This window comes from Seriola aureovittata, chromosome 16 (assembly GCF_021018895.1).
Source record: "Seriola aureovittata isolate HTS-2021-v1 ecotype China chromosome 16, ASM2101889v1, whole genome shotgun sequence".
Classification (NCBI taxonomy): domain Eukaryota; kingdom Metazoa; phylum Chordata; class Actinopteri; order Carangiformes; family Carangidae; genus Seriola; species Seriola aureovittata.
In genome coordinates, this window is record NC_079379.1 from 15,001,303 (window position 1) to 15,019,577 (window position 18,275).

The 18,275-nt window shown below is 38.9% G+C and overlaps 2 protein-coding genes across 4 annotated transcripts; both read right to left on the minus strand.

Annotated features, from left to right (window-relative positions):
* Nucleotides 1-153: 153 nt before the first annotated feature.
* Nucleotides 154-8,859, minus strand: si:ch211-13c6.2 (uncharacterized protein LOC100000125 homolog). Of its 3 annotated transcripts, XM_056400084.1 has the most exons (13): nucleotides 8,592-8,859; nucleotides 8,105-8,173; nucleotides 6,047-6,071; nucleotides 3,973-4,059; nucleotides 3,756-3,895; nucleotides 3,519-3,638; nucleotides 3,348-3,393; nucleotides 2,025-2,940; nucleotides 1,771-1,891; nucleotides 1,578-1,643; nucleotides 1,355-1,456; nucleotides 991-1,246; nucleotides 154-544 (listed from the first exon to the last, which is right to left on the minus strand). In XM_056400084.1, the coding sequence occupies exons 1-13, from the start codon at nucleotides 8,643-8,645 to the stop codon at nucleotides 342-344; spliced, it is 2,205 nt and encodes a 734-aa protein (XP_056256059.1). In that variant the 5' UTR covers nucleotides 8,646-8,859; the 3' UTR covers nucleotides 154-341. The 3 variants fall into 3 exon arrangements, with proteins under 3 accessions (XP_056256059.1, XP_056256061.1, XP_056256060.1); XM_056400086.1 differs by lacking the exon at nucleotides 6,047-6,071 and having other exon boundaries at nucleotides 8,592-8,661; XM_056400085.1 differs by lacking the exons at nucleotides 6,047-6,071; nucleotides 8,105-8,173; nucleotides 8,592-8,859 and adding an exon at nucleotides 4,181-5,996.
* Nucleotides 8,860-9,086: 227 nt separating this feature from the next.
* Nucleotides 9,087-17,975, minus strand: LOC130184203 (regulation of nuclear pre-mRNA domain-containing protein 1A-like). Its single transcript, XM_056400073.1, has 7 exons — nucleotides 17,569-17,975; nucleotides 14,736-14,865; nucleotides 14,312-14,418; nucleotides 13,802-13,896; nucleotides 13,417-13,543; nucleotides 11,999-12,174; nucleotides 9,087-10,235 (listed from the first exon to the last, which is right to left on the minus strand). Exons 1-7 carry the CDS (start codon nucleotides 17,717-17,719, stop codon nucleotides 10,137-10,139), a joined length of 885 nt encoding a protein of 294 aa, XP_056256048.1. The 5' UTR covers nucleotides 17,720-17,975; the 3' UTR covers nucleotides 9,087-10,136.
* Between the last annotated feature and the right edge of the window lie 300 nt (nucleotides 17,976-18,275).

The window sequence follows — 18,275 nt, forward strand, 5'->3', positions numbered from 1 at the left end:
TCTAAAAATATTAGATAATTTCAGCTCGTTTCAGCTACATTAAGTTGAATTCAATTAAATGTGCTGTACAGGTCAAGACTAATATGGTATAAATCTATAACAGTTAAACTGCTGATGATAATAGTAATTTAAAGATCTGAAAGACATGACAGCTGCAGTAGACAAATGTTTTAATGTTTACATAAACAATCAGACTTTAAAATTTTGAAAAGAACCAAATTCACAAAAGTCTGAGGCAAATAATCTAATTTTTAAAAAAAAAGTGGAAGGAAATTTAACAACAAATAATATTTTCACAAAGTATTCTATTAAGTATTGATCTATAGAAATATACTGGATGATTATTTCCTTGCCACAAGTTCAAGGAGGGTGGAGGTTATTTTGTCCAGGTTCTTGGAGTATTGTGGGCCCCTGTGCATCCTGGGATTTTGTTCCATGTGTAGGGAAGGTGAAGAAGAGTGGGAGTCAAAATACTCCTCAGCAGGTCGGTAGTCACGAGGGTGCATGGGTTCTTGAAACCTTTCAGCATAATGTCCTGGCTCATCTGGATGGGTAGCATGTGGAGAAATTTCAGGGCACCCAAAAGAAAAGAAAAGAAAAACATTAGACTAAGAACTTAAACATAAAATGAAACGGAAGTGGAAAATAAATAATTATTTTTGACAACAGGAACCAGAATATGTAGCTTATTCTACATCAAAAGATACATTTATCATAAAATCACAAGATGAACTTAAACAATTACGCACACTTCACACATTGCCTCCAGAATTATTGTGCATAACAGAAAGTAACAAATATGAGACAACAAATTTCACGGTTCTTCCATACAATACTTTTAATGAAGAATAGTCAAATATGACCAATAACCAGAACTGACAACTTATTGAGGTATTTAAGAACTGACACATTCACGCTTATATTAATGTTACATTTCAACATATAGAAAATCATATATGTGAAGCTAAACAGTTTGCACAGTTATATTACCTTCATAACGGCTTCTATTTGTGTGTCTGTGTTCCCTGTGTACAGGGCGGTGGTATTCTTGCAGCTGTTCATCAGGTATATACTCATGCTGCATCCAGCCTCGTCCTCTGTGATCATCTTTGAAACGAAAGTCTTGTGGTTGTCTGAGGTCTAAATCTTCTCTGAGGGTTCTTTCATACTTGTGTGGAGACAGCTGCAGGTCCGGCTTTAAGCTGTTGTAATTGTTGTTGAGGGCTGCTCCACCTTGGCTATTTTGCTACAATAACAAACAGATTATTCTTTAGTTCATTTCTGCAGTTTAGCAGAGACAGAATTAAAGTGCATGTTCATTAGAAAGACAGGCCCCGTGAATGGTGACACATACCACAGCCTTCTCTGATTTTTTGGTCTTGAATTCTCTCAGAAGGCTGCAAAGTTTGTTCTTCAGGAAGTCAGCTTCTTCCGCATTCTCAATTTCTATGCTTTTCTTGAGGGTGAAAAAGTGACAAGGGAAAAAGACATAGTTAAGATCCCCCAATCTATGAAAGGCCACATAGCAGACACCTCTCTGCTGTGTGTGTATCGCAAATACTAATTCGTGATCTTACCAGCATATCAAAGACACCCTCTGATCCAGAGCTGCCTTTTTGGTAGATTTGAGTATGATGTGGGCTCTAAAAGCAACATTTGACATAAATTACACTAAATAAGTGAGTACATGTTTTTGATTACTGTAGTTAGAAGTATAAAATATTGGTAGGATACGATTCATCAGAATAGCTTAATTTTACAACAATCTACCTGTGATTCTGTGTAGCGGTCAGGATGTTGTGTTCCATGGGTTTCAGGTCTCAGTTGTGCACTAACTGGTCTAGGATGACCACCAAACTTTGGATTTGGAGGTCCATATTCATCACTGAACCTTAGAGAAGAAATCAAACGTGTGCAGAAAGGTAATGTATGGAGATGAAAACACAAACCGTTCAGCCAAGTAATATAAATGATTCACATTTCTAAGGCTTTACAGGTAAATGACTAGGGACAGCATCACTCACATCTCCTTCGTCATTTCCACCTCCTCTGCAGTGGCATCAGAGAAGCGGCTTTTTCTTTTTCTTTTACCATGTCCTTCATCATTAGTGGCCCCGGTCAGAAAGCGCCTGAATGGCTCTGGGATGCCAGACATGGTCCTGGTAACTTCCACTCGTCTCTGGGAGGAAGGGGCTCCTGTTCTGTTTAGCCCAGGGTTAGAGACTGCCACCTCTTCATGTGGTTCTCTCATTTTGTGCTGATAGTCTTTGATAATATTAAATAAATGATCGTGCGCTTGGTCATTCGCAATAGGTGCGGGAAAGCTCCTCCTCTTGGCCTCTGGTTCACCCGATCCCTGCCTACTTTCTCTGTTCATACTGTCTGGGTACAACGGCTGTGAGGGCTGATACTCAGAACGAACTCGCCTGCGCCGAACTTCCTCAGAGTAGAACTCCTTCAGAAGATCTCTTTCTGTGTAGGGTCCTCTGTTAGGAGGAGCCTCTTCTGGGTAATACTCTACATGCTGAGTCTGGCCATGGGGCATTGGCATCTCCTCCCTAGGATCATACCTGGTAACTCCACCTGGCTCAAGTGTGGCTCTTCTTTGTAGATCTTCAACATATTCCTCTTTATATTCCCTACGATTATCAGTGCCCATATATTCTCTGCATGTATTATTTTCCCGGTAATCTGCCCTGTGCAGGTCTTCTTCCATGTAGTCACGACTGAGACTGTCCTCTCGTTGGAACATCTGTCTGTCTCTGTTCATGTAAGGTTCATCTGGGTGGAATGGGGGTATATCAGGGTAAACTGGGGGATGTCTCCCTCGATGAGAGTACTTATCCTCATAGTCCTTGAGGTCTGGCAAGTGTGTTGGTACATCTTGTGTCCAACTCTGTGCGTCATTCCTGTCCCTATTTTGCTTCTGCCTTGGGGGAACTATGGAACAGAAGTAAACATACAGTTCAAGTAAAAAATAACTTATTATACTCATTTGCATAGTGATTAGAAAATAGCTCCTTGACAGCTGCAGTGGCCCTCAACCATATGCTACATGCAGTGACTCAAACTTTTCAACTGCAGGCTAAATTGGATCAAAGTATTCTTCTGATTTATAGTAGTGGTTAGTTATTAAATGTAATATTGCTTGTATGAGCTGTTTTTTAATTAGAATGTATTATATTAGATTCCCTGAAAAACATTAAAGGTATGTCATAAATTTAGAGGATAGGTTCACAAATTTTCAGGTCTGTCTTAAAACAGTAATCGGGTACTAAGGACAAAAGCAATGGTTCACCTACGTTCTAGCCTTTTTAATACAAAAATGGATATGAATATGAACGTACCTTTTGAAATGTTTAACTTGCCTTCAGTCCCTCTTTTGGCCATTGGCTGAAACACAAAAAAGTAAATACAGAGAACGTACATATTACTCTCCAAAATAATTTGCAATTATAAAAACACATATTATTTAATAATATTCAAAATGTCTGATTACGGAAATCTGTATGTCTCACATTTGGATTCCCTCGCCCATCCTGTCTCTCTATTATTTCTGCTCTAGCTCGTATGATCTTTCCTCCTTGGGTTATTATGGATTGTTTATCCCAGGTCACCAAGTCTGGCCGTTTCAATTCCTACACAAACACAAAAGTAAGACAGTCTCACCTTCTTTCATCCTCTGAATTAAAAAGCAAAGCAAAACACTCAAAAAGTTCAACTAGAGTTTTCTGAAAATGTTAACAGTGCTTTACCACGTATTTCTGTCTGTGTTTACGTCCAATCACATGGTGGACCATTTCTGGTAGGTTTGTAGTCAGATGACATAGCCTACACAGGTATCTGGGGCCTGGGTATTGGTCATTACCAGGGGCTTCATCCAAATAGCTCAAACCTAAGACAAAAAACGCAGAAAAAAGTTAATACGGATCAAATTAAAATGGAAAAAAAAAATTGTATCAGGGTATTCACCAATGATGGGTTCATCAATCTTCAAGTAATCCAGATATTGTAGAATGTCCTTAAATTCGGGTATGGTGTGTTGTCTGACTGCAAGCCCTAAGAAACCAAGACACTGGTAGTTAGCAACAGGAAAATATTACAACAGAGAGGATTTTAAAGGTCATAATGTATTGTATGTACAGTGCATGTTTTAAACATAAGTGCAGAATGCATTTACCGTGTTGTTGAGCTGACATCATGTATCATGTGTAAGACGGACTCACTTTGCCTGTTAGTTCACAGTATACTAGTGCAATGTTCCTTATTTTTAATTAACTTCCTAATTATTTTATGTATTTGTAATGTAACTTATTTTAGGTATAGCTACAACCCACTGCGTCTTCTTCAGATACATGATGATTTCCACTGGTACAGTGTTTCACTTCAGTTCAAATTCTGCTTTACTTACACCAACACGAAAGTGATCTCTTTGAAACAAACATGGGATGCGATCTTCCGTTAACGTTATGCTGCTGTGCAATAGTCTTCAGGTAAAGAAATGTTGACAAAGATGATTTTATAGTATACAAAAACTTACTTTGCAAGAAAGTGAGACACTACAGCCTTGGCCTCCTGTGACGGCCATCTTATAAAATAAAAAAAAGTAGAGAGGAGAGTAGAGGAAAATGGTTTTTCCTCTATGATTTTTTGTCAGGTAACTCTTGAACATGCTTCTTCAGGCTGCATGTTAGCGAGCGTGCACACCTTTGAACCCACCTCTTAACAGAAAGTTGGATCAAACAATCAGCTTGTTTGATGTGCAGGGATGCATAATATGTTGTTGACATTAAGTGTACCCATCAGCTCCTGTGCAAGCATCTGCAACCTGTGGTTACTTATAACAAACTTCTCTGCTTAAACGTACAGAGATATTTACTCGCATCTTTCATCATCTAATTCCGTAGCAAGTAACCAGCCGAATCAGGATGATTGCAGCTGAGTGAGGGTGCGCTCATTGATGTTCCAGCACCAAAACAACCGGATATGAGCCTGGTAGCCTCGTCGGTGTTCTACAGCTGGCAAATGCAAGAGCCTGTCAGTTCAAATTGAGCTCATTTTGAACAACACAATCGGTGACTTGACAGGACTATACAAGATGTTTCACATCCAACTGGTAAATGTTACAGAAGCCCAGCGTATATTAAGGGATTACAGTAGAACACCCTGAACTGATTGATTTTGTGCAGCACATAAAAAGGAACGTGGAGTACGCTGCCTTCACATCAGTCATTGAGGATTTTCACTCTTCCCAGCAAGATTCAACTACCAAGAACAACTGTCACTCTGGCAATTGTAAAGATACACAGTGGAATGGCTGTTGTTCACTGTCAGAGAACGGAGATTTTGCTGACTTGAACGAGCAATCAGCTCCAGTTAGCGGCATACGAGCTACCTTTGCCCAGTGTAACTGGGCCCGTTCTGACACATCATTTATTACAAGTGCAGCATTAGTCTGACAATCAGACGTGCTGGATTTTTGCAGCTGTTGAGCCATAGACTCTATGTCAAGTATGTGGACAACAGAACATTACACTTGTGTGATGTTCAACATCTCAGTCCAAAACCATGGGCATAAATCTGCTGCTATAGCAGCATCCGCTCTTCTCAAGAGGCTCTCCACAAGATTTTGGGACCTGGATTCAGCCACAAGAGCATTAGTGAGTTCGGGGGCTGATGTTGGGCAATAAGGACGGCATCCCATTCACCCCAAACATGTTCAAGGGGATAAGGTCAGGGTTCTGTGCAGGCAAGTCTGAGGTTCCCCTTAATAGAAACTAAGGGGAAACCATGACATTTGTATACCTGCCTTTAAAGTGCTGGAACATATTTTCAATATAATATGATCCAGTCCAAACGATGACATGTTCTTTGATTTTTTTTTTGTTCAAAATCATTCTACGAGGATCACAACCATTGAAGGACTAAAAATGTTGTCCATTAAAAAAAACAGAAAACAGACTAGACTGACCTCCATTACCTTCACGTGAACAGACAGCAAATACACTCAAGGCCAGAATAGAAGAAGAAGATGAAGTCTACTTACCCGCAGCAACAAAGCCATCCTCTTTCTGCCAGGAATGAAAGGAGAGCAATAAAAATCAAGTCAATCAGTGCTGGGTAAACAGGACACTGGTTAGAGCTCACCACTGCTAAAAAAGAAAGGGTTATGTCATGGAACCAAACATTTTTTTAGCACCTTATTGTTAACCAAAACCACAGCTCACTTGAGGTGTAGTAAAGGTACATATGCTCACCTGTCTTCTTTTAAGTTTGACTTTTTTTTCATAATAAGTACATAAGGAAATAAAGAAGTTAAGGACGAGGGAGCATGTCCTTCTGCACGTAGCTGCACCTAATAAGCCGCCTTACTAGGAGAAGATTATCCTAATAGTTGAAACCAAATTTAATGTGAAAATGGCTGTCTGTATGTAGAGAGATAGAGATAGAGAGATAAGCAGTGCCCACTTTTCTTCAGCACAAACAAGAAGAGAGATGAACTGATGTTCAAGCTTCATTCACACATGAACCCCGCTGGATTCAACTGTCTGTGTATGGTAAGGCCTCTCATTGTCAGACATAATGTAAAGCCTGTTCCCATAAGACATGATCCTCTCAGATGAAATAGGCCTCACAAGACATACAGGCCTTGTACCTCTGACCCGAGGTACTTATGTCTGCAACTCAAGACAAGTACACATACCTACAGTTACTGTGGATAGGCAGTGAGCTCTGCCAAAACGCAGCTGACCATGCAGCAGTACTGTAGCTGAACGCATCCCGATGGACACCGTCTGAGGACTGAAGCTGCAACACGGCCAGTGTGGACAACATCTTCGCATCTGTGATGCTCGGTTGGTCAAAGTACGGTCCATGTTTATTCATTATCGGTCTTCCATGTCTGGCTTTCCAGCAGTATAAACTGGGAAAACATTGAGAGTGAAGTTAGCTGTCAGACTTGCCCACCAAAACAGGAATCTTCAGAGTAGAAGGAATTTCTTGCGCTTCAGCCAATCCACTGTCGGCGGTCGGTGCTCTCAGAATAGGACAATATACTACAAACTGTTGAATGGGCTCATTGAACTGTTTGATGAAACTTCAGAGTCATGTGCAAGAGCATTATTCACATGTGCTTGCCCTTGGTGTGTTGCAAGTTTTGGTCAAATCAAAAGCCATGGAATAAGATTTCCAGAAGGAGTTGGAAAACATATTTTTCCAAATGAAAAGAGAAAATTGCCAGAACATGTAAACCTTAAAGTGGACGTGGGACAGTGGCTTAAGTGGCTCGTCCATATGAAACAAACCGTGAAAAGGAGACCGAAAGAGATTTATGCAGAGAGGTTGCACAGCATGTTTTTCAAAAACATGAATCCCTACGATTCTTGTGTCGATCACAACTGTCCACATATGATGATGTCAGACAACATGAGGGAAACATAGACCAGGTCTTAAAAGTCAGTCTAATCCATTAAGATGTTGCCTGCTCATGTGCCATAAACCAACTGCAGGTGGTACACCCCAAAGACACAGTAATCATCCAGAATGACCTGGACATTGTCTTCACGATGGTCAAAGACAAAAACCGGTAAGCATTCATTTTGCCTGTTTGCTTGTTGTTGTTAAAGAAGTTCCTAAACACTACAGTGCAAATGTAAATGTGCACAGAATTTCAGCTTCAAGCTTCAATCAGAAGAAATGTATAACACCTTTTTTCTGTTATTTTCACTGATCTGGAACTAACCGTACCACCAGATTATTCAGAACAGAAATAAGTAAGATACACAAGCAGACAGGCCGCAAAATACAAGAGAAATCAACCAACGGTCCACAGATGTTGTCAGCAACTTGGAAAGATAGTGACATATCACTTTTGGACGCCCCTTGTTTACTGCTACGAGTTTTGCCTTGAACCTGTGGAAAACTTGTGACTGACTGTAAAGAACAATCAGCAGGTCAAATTAAAAAGACTAGTCACTGGAAAATTGCTCATTGATAATTAATTTATCTGTCTAACAACTTGCTATTTTAGTTTAGTTAGTATGTTAATATTCGGAACAACTTTAAGACTGTATAGCTTTCTGCACCAATAACTGATGCTGTGTACCTTTATGTGCCCTGGTGTGGTCAGGTGAATCTTGTACAAGGTTTCTCCTCTTATGGATTTATCACAGACCTGGAGTAAAACAGAAAACCGTGATCAGTATCACAGCTACATACAATGGTATAATATACAGTCAGATGCCAGTTTATTGGGTAGACACGGCTAATATAAGACAGTCCTTAGCCTATACACCTAGCAATAAATGAGGAGGATAAAATCTCTACGTCAACAGCACCACAAACCACAATCTCATCAATAACTAGTAGGTCGAATCAACATCTTAAGCTTTTTCAGCAGAAACTGATTATAGTCTTTATGAAGGACTGGCTTATGTTAGGTCTGATCTATTAAACCACATTAGGTATGACTAGTTAGCTTATTAACTAGCAACCGAGTGTAGACACTCGGTAAACGTTTGTGAAATCCAAGCTGCATTTCTATCTTGAACCTTGCAGCCTTCATTAAGTGCAGCTAAAGGTAGCTATCTTACCGTGCACTCAATAAATTCAGCCTCAACATCGTAAGGTGTTTCGAGCTTGTCCATTGTTGGACGTTTAACGACTAACAAGGAGTAAACGCCGCCCTCTCATGAAACCGCTAGTAGCTTAGAAAAACGTTTAATAGCTAGCGAACGTAACCAAGCCCATGAATACGTGAATGCTAGCAATTCGTAGTTTGCTAATAAATCAGTTTATGTTTGGTTTATAATATATCGACATTTTACATTGCCTTCCACTAGTTACTTCCGTTTATTAAACTAGCTTGCTTCCTGTGAGTTTGTGCAGTTGGACCCAGGAAGCCCACATGAGTGGCGTCATCTTAATACCGCGCCACCTGTTTTTTTTTTAATTGTTACGGTGTAAGAAACGAGCGCACCTCGTAGAAAACTGGAAACGTTAATGGACGTCCGTTTACGCCCCCTGTAGGACACGACCACAACTGAAATCAAATTCATTGTCATACACCACAGGCAGGACTGCAAAGATTTATACATTTTCTGTTTATTTGGTTCTTAGAATAATTTGCTCCATAGTTACAAAAACAAACAGCTGCTTTTAAGCCTGGCTTTGGAAACTGGGGCACTTCTCGAGCTGTGTGAGGCATCAGCACAGCGTTCAGTAGATATAAGGATAAAACTATGAAACAATGTTACAGTTAACAAGACATCAGACTCCTTCACTCATTATTTCCTTATCATGTAGGTATGGGCAACTACAAACATATCATTGTACAGAGGTAAATCATTAATTTGTCTGAATGACCATGTCCAAGCCATGTTCGCATGGAGAGAAATCATGAGCACTTAAAGGTACAACTCCATCATATTTACATGCAATTTAGAATATGTACACTTACCAATGATTTACACACCCCTCTCACAAAGAGGCTTTATGTAAATTATAATTACATGTTTGCTTTTAGGAACATGGTTTACTACTCAGCTTCAAATTATCCCAATGATTTCACAAGCACACCTTTCGCTTCAGAGGCCATTAAAAGAATGATCCCATTTTGGAAAAACTGCAGCAATAATCTACAACCAAGAGTGAGAAAGATAGAGTAAACTTAAGTTATGATAGCAATCCAAAATACTGAAAATCATTATGAATGATCAAACTAAAGGGATATTCTCTGGTGCATTATCTTAAGTCACTATAAATACAAAAATATTACACCAGCATCATCCATACCACTTTAAAGCTGTAAAAGTTAGATGGGCAGGGGCCAGAGCATGAGAGGCCTGTGTCTGATGATTATAAATCTTCATGTACAGTGTACCGATAACATACAGCACAAAGATATGAGCTCACAGACAGACAGAAAAAAGACATTTCTGTTAATAAAAGCCATGTGGATAAATAATCCGTTCAAGACAGCATGAGAACCATAGGTCACCATACAGGGACACACAGACACTTTCCAAAATCAAAAACAGAGGGCTATGGCAATGTTACTGATCAAATATCTAAGAGACAATGTTGAGATGTTTCAGTAGCAGGAGGGTCAGTTATAAGGTCAGGAGGTGAAACTTCAGTCAGTCTGAAGAGTTGTAGAGTCCTCCTGGAAGATTGTTCAGACGCGAACGCAGCTCCTTCCGGACCTGGGTCACTCTCGCCAGTTTACGTTTGTATTCCTGAAAAAGTGCACAGCAGAAAAGGTCTGTCAGAACAACAAGATCCTAAAGTGTCATTGCAATTTTTAGATTTTTTTTTTTTTAAAGCCTCATCAGCAATTTTTTGGGAACACAACTTGTGGCAAGTAAACAGTGATAAGGACTAACATAATCAGAAAATTTAAATCAAAGATATGAAGGCTGCATAAAAATAGAAATATTAGTAAATATTATGCTAACTTTGTACTGCATTCTACATTACAGAATGTGATATTAGTTAGTTTACAAGTTTGGATTCCTGGCCAAAGAATTCCACCAAACATGTTTGTGTTGTCCCTTACAATTACTCTCATTTGAAAACACCGCCATATAAATGTAAAAAGGTTGTGTGAGATTTTAACACATTCAAGTCTGTCCTCTTTCAAACTATTGAATGTAGGATGAGATTTAAATCTATCACATCTCACTATATTTACCTCAGGTTTATGACTAACTTGTTTCTTGGTTTACTTTCACATACATCTATGAAACATCTGACAAGTCATTGAAAACTAAGAAAACTTAAGTATTTAAGGGTTTTTAACATCTTGATTTACAACAAAACAGCAGAAAAGGTATTGTATCTAAAGGGCATGTTAGGGAGTGTATGAAATTTAGAGAGGGCCATGACAATACTTGAAACAGTCAGAAAATGAAAGAATTTCACCTAATTCATGTATATGCAATAATTTTAGCACCTTAAAAGATCAAGTGCAACTCAAATGTTTTATCTCTGCACCAGCCTGGTTGCACACATCACTTTTAAGCTGTTATTATATGCGATTGTGGGACAGCTGATGCGTAGGTGTGTTGTGCAAGCAGAGCACATTTTCTCAGGTCACAGGATGAAAAATATACACTTGTGTCTTTTCATTTGTGTCTATACCAAGATAACAAAAACTTGACATCTCTTTTCTCACATTTTTGGTTTGACCTGTTATAACATGAGTTTCTCTCTATTTGCAACTTCTGTTGAATTTAAATCAATTCAAAACCTTGAATGTGTAGCTAGCATTTACTGTGTCAATACCACAAAAAAAAGCTGTAAATACTCTTGTCATTGAAAATCTTTGAAATTGAAAATTCAAACTGAACACACCACCAGGAGCTGCAAGTGTTAAAGCAAAATAAAAGCACTCACAAAATTATTTGGATTTTTTATTTTCAGTTTTTTTATTACAAGAGACTTGACTGAGTGAAGATACAAATATGAGATACTTTATCCTCTTGGTATCCTGTGAATAAAGGCTGGACAGTTATTGTCACCACAAAAAAGCATGGTTATAAGAAAACAAAATCTGCAGAGAAGTTTTTCTAGGTTAAAAGACTTCATCACACAGTATTTTGGTCGATACTCATCTTGTAGGAAGTGCGCTAAGTGAAGTGAGCTAACTAAAAAAGGCTCAAAGGACAAGCATTTCCCTGTGACAATAGGAAAATCTCACTTGGATGTGTGTATCTAATTAGGAATGTTTCCTGTTAGTAAAGCCAGAGGGCCTAACACTCATTGAAATCTGCAGTCTGGTTAAGTAACAAAACAGGCACACCGCAGATGTACTTACTGTATGAAACATGCTGAAATACATGAAAAGAAATGTTACTTCAAAACATGGGCAAACAAGACGTGTGAGCATGCAGCTACATAGAGAGATGAACACCAAGAATGAATATTAATGACATAAAGGCGAGGTGGACAAGACATACACAGATAAACTAATTGAAAGAAAGAAAAATGATTTACGCACTTCAAGTTTCTGTTCGTTCTGGGCCAAGCCGTCCTTCTGGCTTTGCAGGAAGACCGTTAGTGTGCGCGTGAGCTGCCTCCTATCATCTATTTCTGCTGCCAAGCGGCCACTGTAGTCTGCTAGCAGCATGCAGGCCTCTTCCACCAGCCGGGAGAGCCGCTCCCCTGATTCTTTATCTAAATCACATAGAGCATACAGAGAGCAGGGCACAATGCTTAACAATAACCAGTGTAGTTATATCATTCCCGGTCAAGGTAAATAGCTACTGTGTAATCACTTGCAACTCAAACATTGTTTCCCATGATGGATTGAAGCATTTTTGGCCCTTTTTAATCACTCTAGTTTGAGTGTCCTGCTCAAGTGAACTTCAGTTTGTAGTGTTTGTCTGTTGAGGTGAAGGCAAGGGAGCTGTCCTGTGTAGCCTTTCAAAATATTTTAACCAATTTTTTTTTTTTTTTTTTTTTTAAATTTCAGTGAAAATAAATGTTTCCTTATCTAGAAAAATTATCCACTGTATATTAATCCGCAGTAAACTCGAATGCATGTACACTCAGCAAGCACTTTATTAGGAACACCTGTACATTTGCTTAATATCCTATCAACCAGTCATGTGATAGCTGTGCAATGTATGAAATCATGCAGATACAGGTCAGGAACTTCAGTTAATGTTCACATCAAACATCAGAATGGGGGAAATGTGATTTCAGTGACTGTGGTATGACTGTTGGTGCCAGACGGGCTGGTTGAGACAGACAGTCTCTAGAGTTTTACTCAGAATGGTGCGAAAAACCAAAAACATCCAGTGAGCAAAACTTCTGTGGAAAGAGGCGTCTTGTGGCTATGGTAACTCATAGGCGCTCTTTACAACTGTGGTGAGATGAATCTGGTCAGATGAATCTGGATTGTTGCTGAGGCACAGAGATGGTCAACAGTCCAGTCTGGTGGTGGTGTAATGGTGTGGGGAATGCTTTCTTAGCACACTTTGGATCCCTTATTACCAATCATTCACTGTCAGAGCCTATCTGAGTATTGTTGGTGACAATGTGCATCCCTGTTTGGCCACAATTTACCATCTTCTAATGGCTACTTCCAGCATGACACCAGGTCACAAAGCAAGCTCCCCGGTCACCAAATCTGAATTCAGTAGAACATCTTTGGGATGTGGTAGAACCGGAGGTTGGTAGCATGAATGTGCAAATGACAAATCTGCAGAAATGCTATGATGTAATCAGGTCAATATGCACTAGAATATCAAAGGGACATTTCCAAAATCTTGTGTAATTCATGCCACAAAGAACTGAGGCTGTTTTAAATGCAAACAGAGGCCCTATAAAGTATTCGTATGGTGTTCCTAATAAAGTGCTCCATGCCTGAGTGTATATACAGTACACAATAATGTTCTGTGTCCTGCCTCCCACCTGTGATCCTGTGAAGCAGTGACGTGTCCTGCACCTCAGCAGGAAGGGAAGAGATTCGCTGACGCAGCACTGAGTCGCCAGAGGCCGCATTTTCCAGCTCCTGCAGAGCTCGGATTAACTCTGCTGTCTGAGGTAGCAGGTGAAGCGAACAAAGGGAAGAGAAAAGTAAAAGAGAGGGTATGGTAAATGACTAGTTAAGATTAAGTATGTGTCAAACATAAACAACATTTGATAGGTAGCAGAGAAAGGAAGTATCAAGACACATCCATTCAGAAGCTGCTGTATCAACTGTAAAAAGTATCATTAAATGATATCTATGTGGTTTACTGTATCATTTCATTAAAAGTCCTGTATTTATGGCTACACTGTTTGTCTAGAACAACACCTGTGGGGGCTCAGCTGGGGAGCTCTGAGAGGCAAAGTCTTCATCATCTGGTTGGATTTCTTCATATGACCTCTTCTTCGCCTTCTTTTCTCCATCTGGGATTTACAAGAAAAGAGCAGAAGGCAACAAAAAGCATTAGATATAGAACTTAGTTTTCTAACTCAAATGAAATGGTGAACATTTTATGTAATGAATGAGAATGCAACTGCCCAATTTCAAAGTCACCAGTCACCGTCTTGCCACAAAGCAGATTAGCCATGGAGCGTGTGTGTGTGTGTATTTTATATATATATATATATATATATATATATATATATATAAATAAAATACACACACACACACCTGAAAATGTTAATGATCAAATTTAATCAAGTCAGGTTTAAAGCCACAGATTGGCAGGGTAAGCAGTCACTTTAGCTTATTGTTGTGAGGAGCAAATTTGTAGACATGGTTGGGTGTTGAGCACTCCTACAAGCTATACCAGTAAAGGTTAGTATCAAATCAACTTACATAGTACTTGTGAGAGCTGATCCAGCAGGTTGTTCTCGTACACAGCTCTCTCCTGCCAGATGGACAAAACCCGACCCAACTGTTTCTTACAGCCTTCCTCGCCATCTCTGGACAGGAACATAGTACATTACAGACATGCACACTTTAAAACAGCTTTGTTTTAATGGCTCTTTTATGTCAATATGCCATACATATTTCATGCATGACAATATCATTTTCAGCTGCTATGCGTAAGAATTTCAGAAATTATTCTTGGAGAAATCTGGCCTAGCAATTTCTTGGTTCATTTTAGAAAAACACAATTTTCTATAACAATTCAATAATTTAAAAAAAAATTAACCAGTGAGCAAAACAAACAAACCTATCACTGAATCCTAAAAAAGGTGACTCAGCAACACGTTAAAATATTAATGTTGAATCTGACCTGTATACATGTTTGAATGCATCAATGATGATCGGTGCAAAGTCCTGGGTGAACTCTGGTCCTTTTTTCTTGCTGTTCTGAATGACGTCATTGGCCAAGTAAAGGAAGGTCAACTTGCGTGACACCTGAGCTGCAAGCATTCAGATGTAGACATACATTACTATGGAGCATTTGGTTATGATATACAAGACTGAACCTTAGGCTGAGCAACACGTTGATAGGTTTCAATGCATAAAATTTGTTTCTAGGGTAACATAGCATAATCTTAATTATAATGATCTATTAATTGACCTACTAAAAATAAACATTACTGATTTCATTTCAATCAGTGAGATGATTAGAAGAAAGAGATACCAAATGTTTTTCCCAATAAGCCAGACCATGATGCGAATAGGGTTGATCTTTACTATTTATCAAAGACAGCAAATCATCTCACTGGAATTATTCATGACTAAGAGCAAAATCTATAAAGTAACAACCACTTAGTCAGTTCATTCATTGTATGTCTTCTCCCACTGTGTTTTATCCACCAGCAAGTACTTTGTGGAACATTGACAACATACATGTAATAATTCATATGTCTGTTGTTTTTGGACAGGACACAGTCAACAGTGAGCTAAGCTTAAAGCTCCAGAGAAATGTGCCATCTCTATCCCCATTGCTATTAACACTGCACACTCCTTTCAGTCCTCAGACAGTCCTCCTAAAATACAACATCCACTTGAGATATCATTAGGTTGTTGAGTAGCACCCCAAGGGAAAGTGTGCCTGTATTAGCTACAACTACAGCAATACTTAACGTCCATACAACAGGCTTTTTAATAGTAATTCAAAAAAATATTCTGAACAGCTCAATTACGTACTTGTATCATAACTGCATCTAGTCAATAAATTTAGAGCTAGCATGTACTGTTAGTCAGTAATAAATGGCAGGTTAGTGATGTAAACCTTCCATCTGACACACTTTAAATGGCACCTTAATACAAAGACACTAAAAAAAAAAAAAACACAAGCCACCCCTTACATTTGGTTACACATTCTGTATTATTTTTTGCTGTGAAAGACAGCGTGACACATGATGTTTTACCTGTGGTGATGAGCCAAAAATTCAAAATAAAATTCAAATATGCCAAAAATACATTTACATATTAATAACATAACTACCATAGCAAATCAGAGGTTACAATGCGTTTATCATTCGGTGTATGTCAAAAAAAAGCTGTAAAACAGTTTGTTGTTATCAAAGTGGTGTCTTGACGGAGTTATGCATTTACATAAACCAAAATCATAAGATTTTAACACTGTGTCAAAGACAAAGTATCAGTCACAGTACAACTTTAGTAAACAATAGTATAGTTTATATCACTCCTTCTGATGCCATCGACTCGCTCCACCTTAAAGTATTTCAGACTGATTTTGACCATAAAGTATCTTGCATCCATAAAGTTTCAGTGGACATATTTTAGTATGTTTGTGCTACTTCAAGAAGGAGAGGGAAAGAGGGAACAAAATTATGAAAAAGAAATGATTGAGAGGCCACTATTGGCCCAGCTAAAACTCTCAGGAGAAATGTAAACCCATTCCAGCAACTACACACAGCAGTAGTAGCATGAGTAGCACTGGCCAACTTTTATAGTCCTGATCCAGGCCCGTCAAGCTACCCTAGTGACCCACTAATATCTGGTATTCAGTGTTCATTGAGTTCATTAAAAGTGTTAAAATCGTTTGAGGAAAGGTGAACTTCTCAGCTCTCAATGAGGAGAAAATAGGAGAATTTAAAATGACAGCACAAATAAGTCTTTAATAAAAGTTAGTACGATTCATAAAATCCATAAAGGAGCATAATTAGTTACTTGTTCATTATTATTTCCTCTCACAAATTCATACTTTATACCTTTATCATTTGTTTGTCAAAGCTGAATTAAGTGATTTCTTGGGCACTTGGGGGCAGTAGAACAAGCAGTAAACCACAGTGACCTTCTACAGTTGCTGTATTACCATTCAGTCTTGATGCTCAGTTTTGGTCTCCACTATCTCTAGAGTAAAATATCTAGATTTCTAGCTGCTTAATACTAAATGATAACTTTGTCAGTCTGCCATTTGGTGCTGGACAAGTAGCATACAGTGGATTTATTGGATATTTACCTCTGAAAACAGCAGTTTTCTGTCAGGACAAAACAAAAACGATGAGTTGAAAGAAGCTAAAACGCTCTGTGGAGCTCAGAGTAACTGCTAAATTGGGTGATAATTCTCAGTGGATTCATCACTATAAGCAACCACTTTCAATTTACACATGACCATTCGTTCAATTGTCAAGATATATATGTATTTTTTATTACTACAGCTTTAAGGAATTCTGCTTAATGTGAATTTAATATCTGCACTGTGGGGGTGAACTTCAATAGCTTCAGGACAGAGTTAGTATGACGGTCTTGCATCAGGGCTAAACAATTTAGGGACTCATTTACCAAGGCTAACGATGTATAAATTTAGAAAGCCACGGCGTCAATGTGCAGCGTCTGAACTAGTCTAAACATGGCTGTAATAAAAACAAACCAGCGTTAGGTAGATAACGTGGTTAAATGCTAGGTTAGCCTTACTGTTAGACAATGCTGGTGAGTTAAATCCCTTTCAACTGGTATTGCACGAAAGTTGGCTAGCGTTAGCAATTGCTGTGCTAACAACGGTCCGTTGTTTAACACGTTTGGTGAAATTTCTGATAACGAAATAGCCAAAGTTAGCCAGCTCCTGTAGACAGAAGCTACATCTAACTTGTATAAGCATGTTAGCCGTCTTTTATTACGATGAACTAGCTAGCTCATGTCATTCTTACCTTTTTTTAGTTCGTTGAACCAAACGTTGACAATGGTCTTCGAGTGTTTTCTATGATGAATGAGCCACAACGACAACGTCTGCACACTTTGCTGAGAGTTACTAAGCTCGGACAGTTTCTTTTCTAAAGCCGCCTCAGAGAAAGCTGACATATCGACGAGATTAGGGGAGTGTGAGAAACCGGGAGAGGCAGCTTCAAGGTTCCTCCCAGATGTATTTATCTACAGTTAACCAGTCACTACTAGAATTTTAGCCATCCAAATTAAATGCCATACGGTACCTTTCCTATGGTAGAGACAAGGAATTTATGCTAACTAGCTACCGCCGTCGTCTAGGTAGTGTTAAAGGGGGGCTGCCTTGCTGGCTTTGCTTAGGACAAACCACAGCAGTCTGCAAGAGGCGCTTCCGTACGTTCCGTACGACAGCTATGTTGCGTTCAAGTCAGATGGAAATAATAGCACCTATTACGAAAATTTGCCCGGCTGATATATATGACGAAGCATTCGCTCTCATGTCAGATATTTCGCATGTAGGTCATACTTTTCTGTTCATCAGATGACTTATTTGACCGCAACTGATGAGACCTGGCAGTTTCTGTAAAAATAGAAACATGAAATAAATTTTCCAATGTATGTATGTTTATTGAAGGGTTATCGCTGACGGAAGTTCTGTAGACTAACGCACACTGACAATCAAATCTCTCCTACA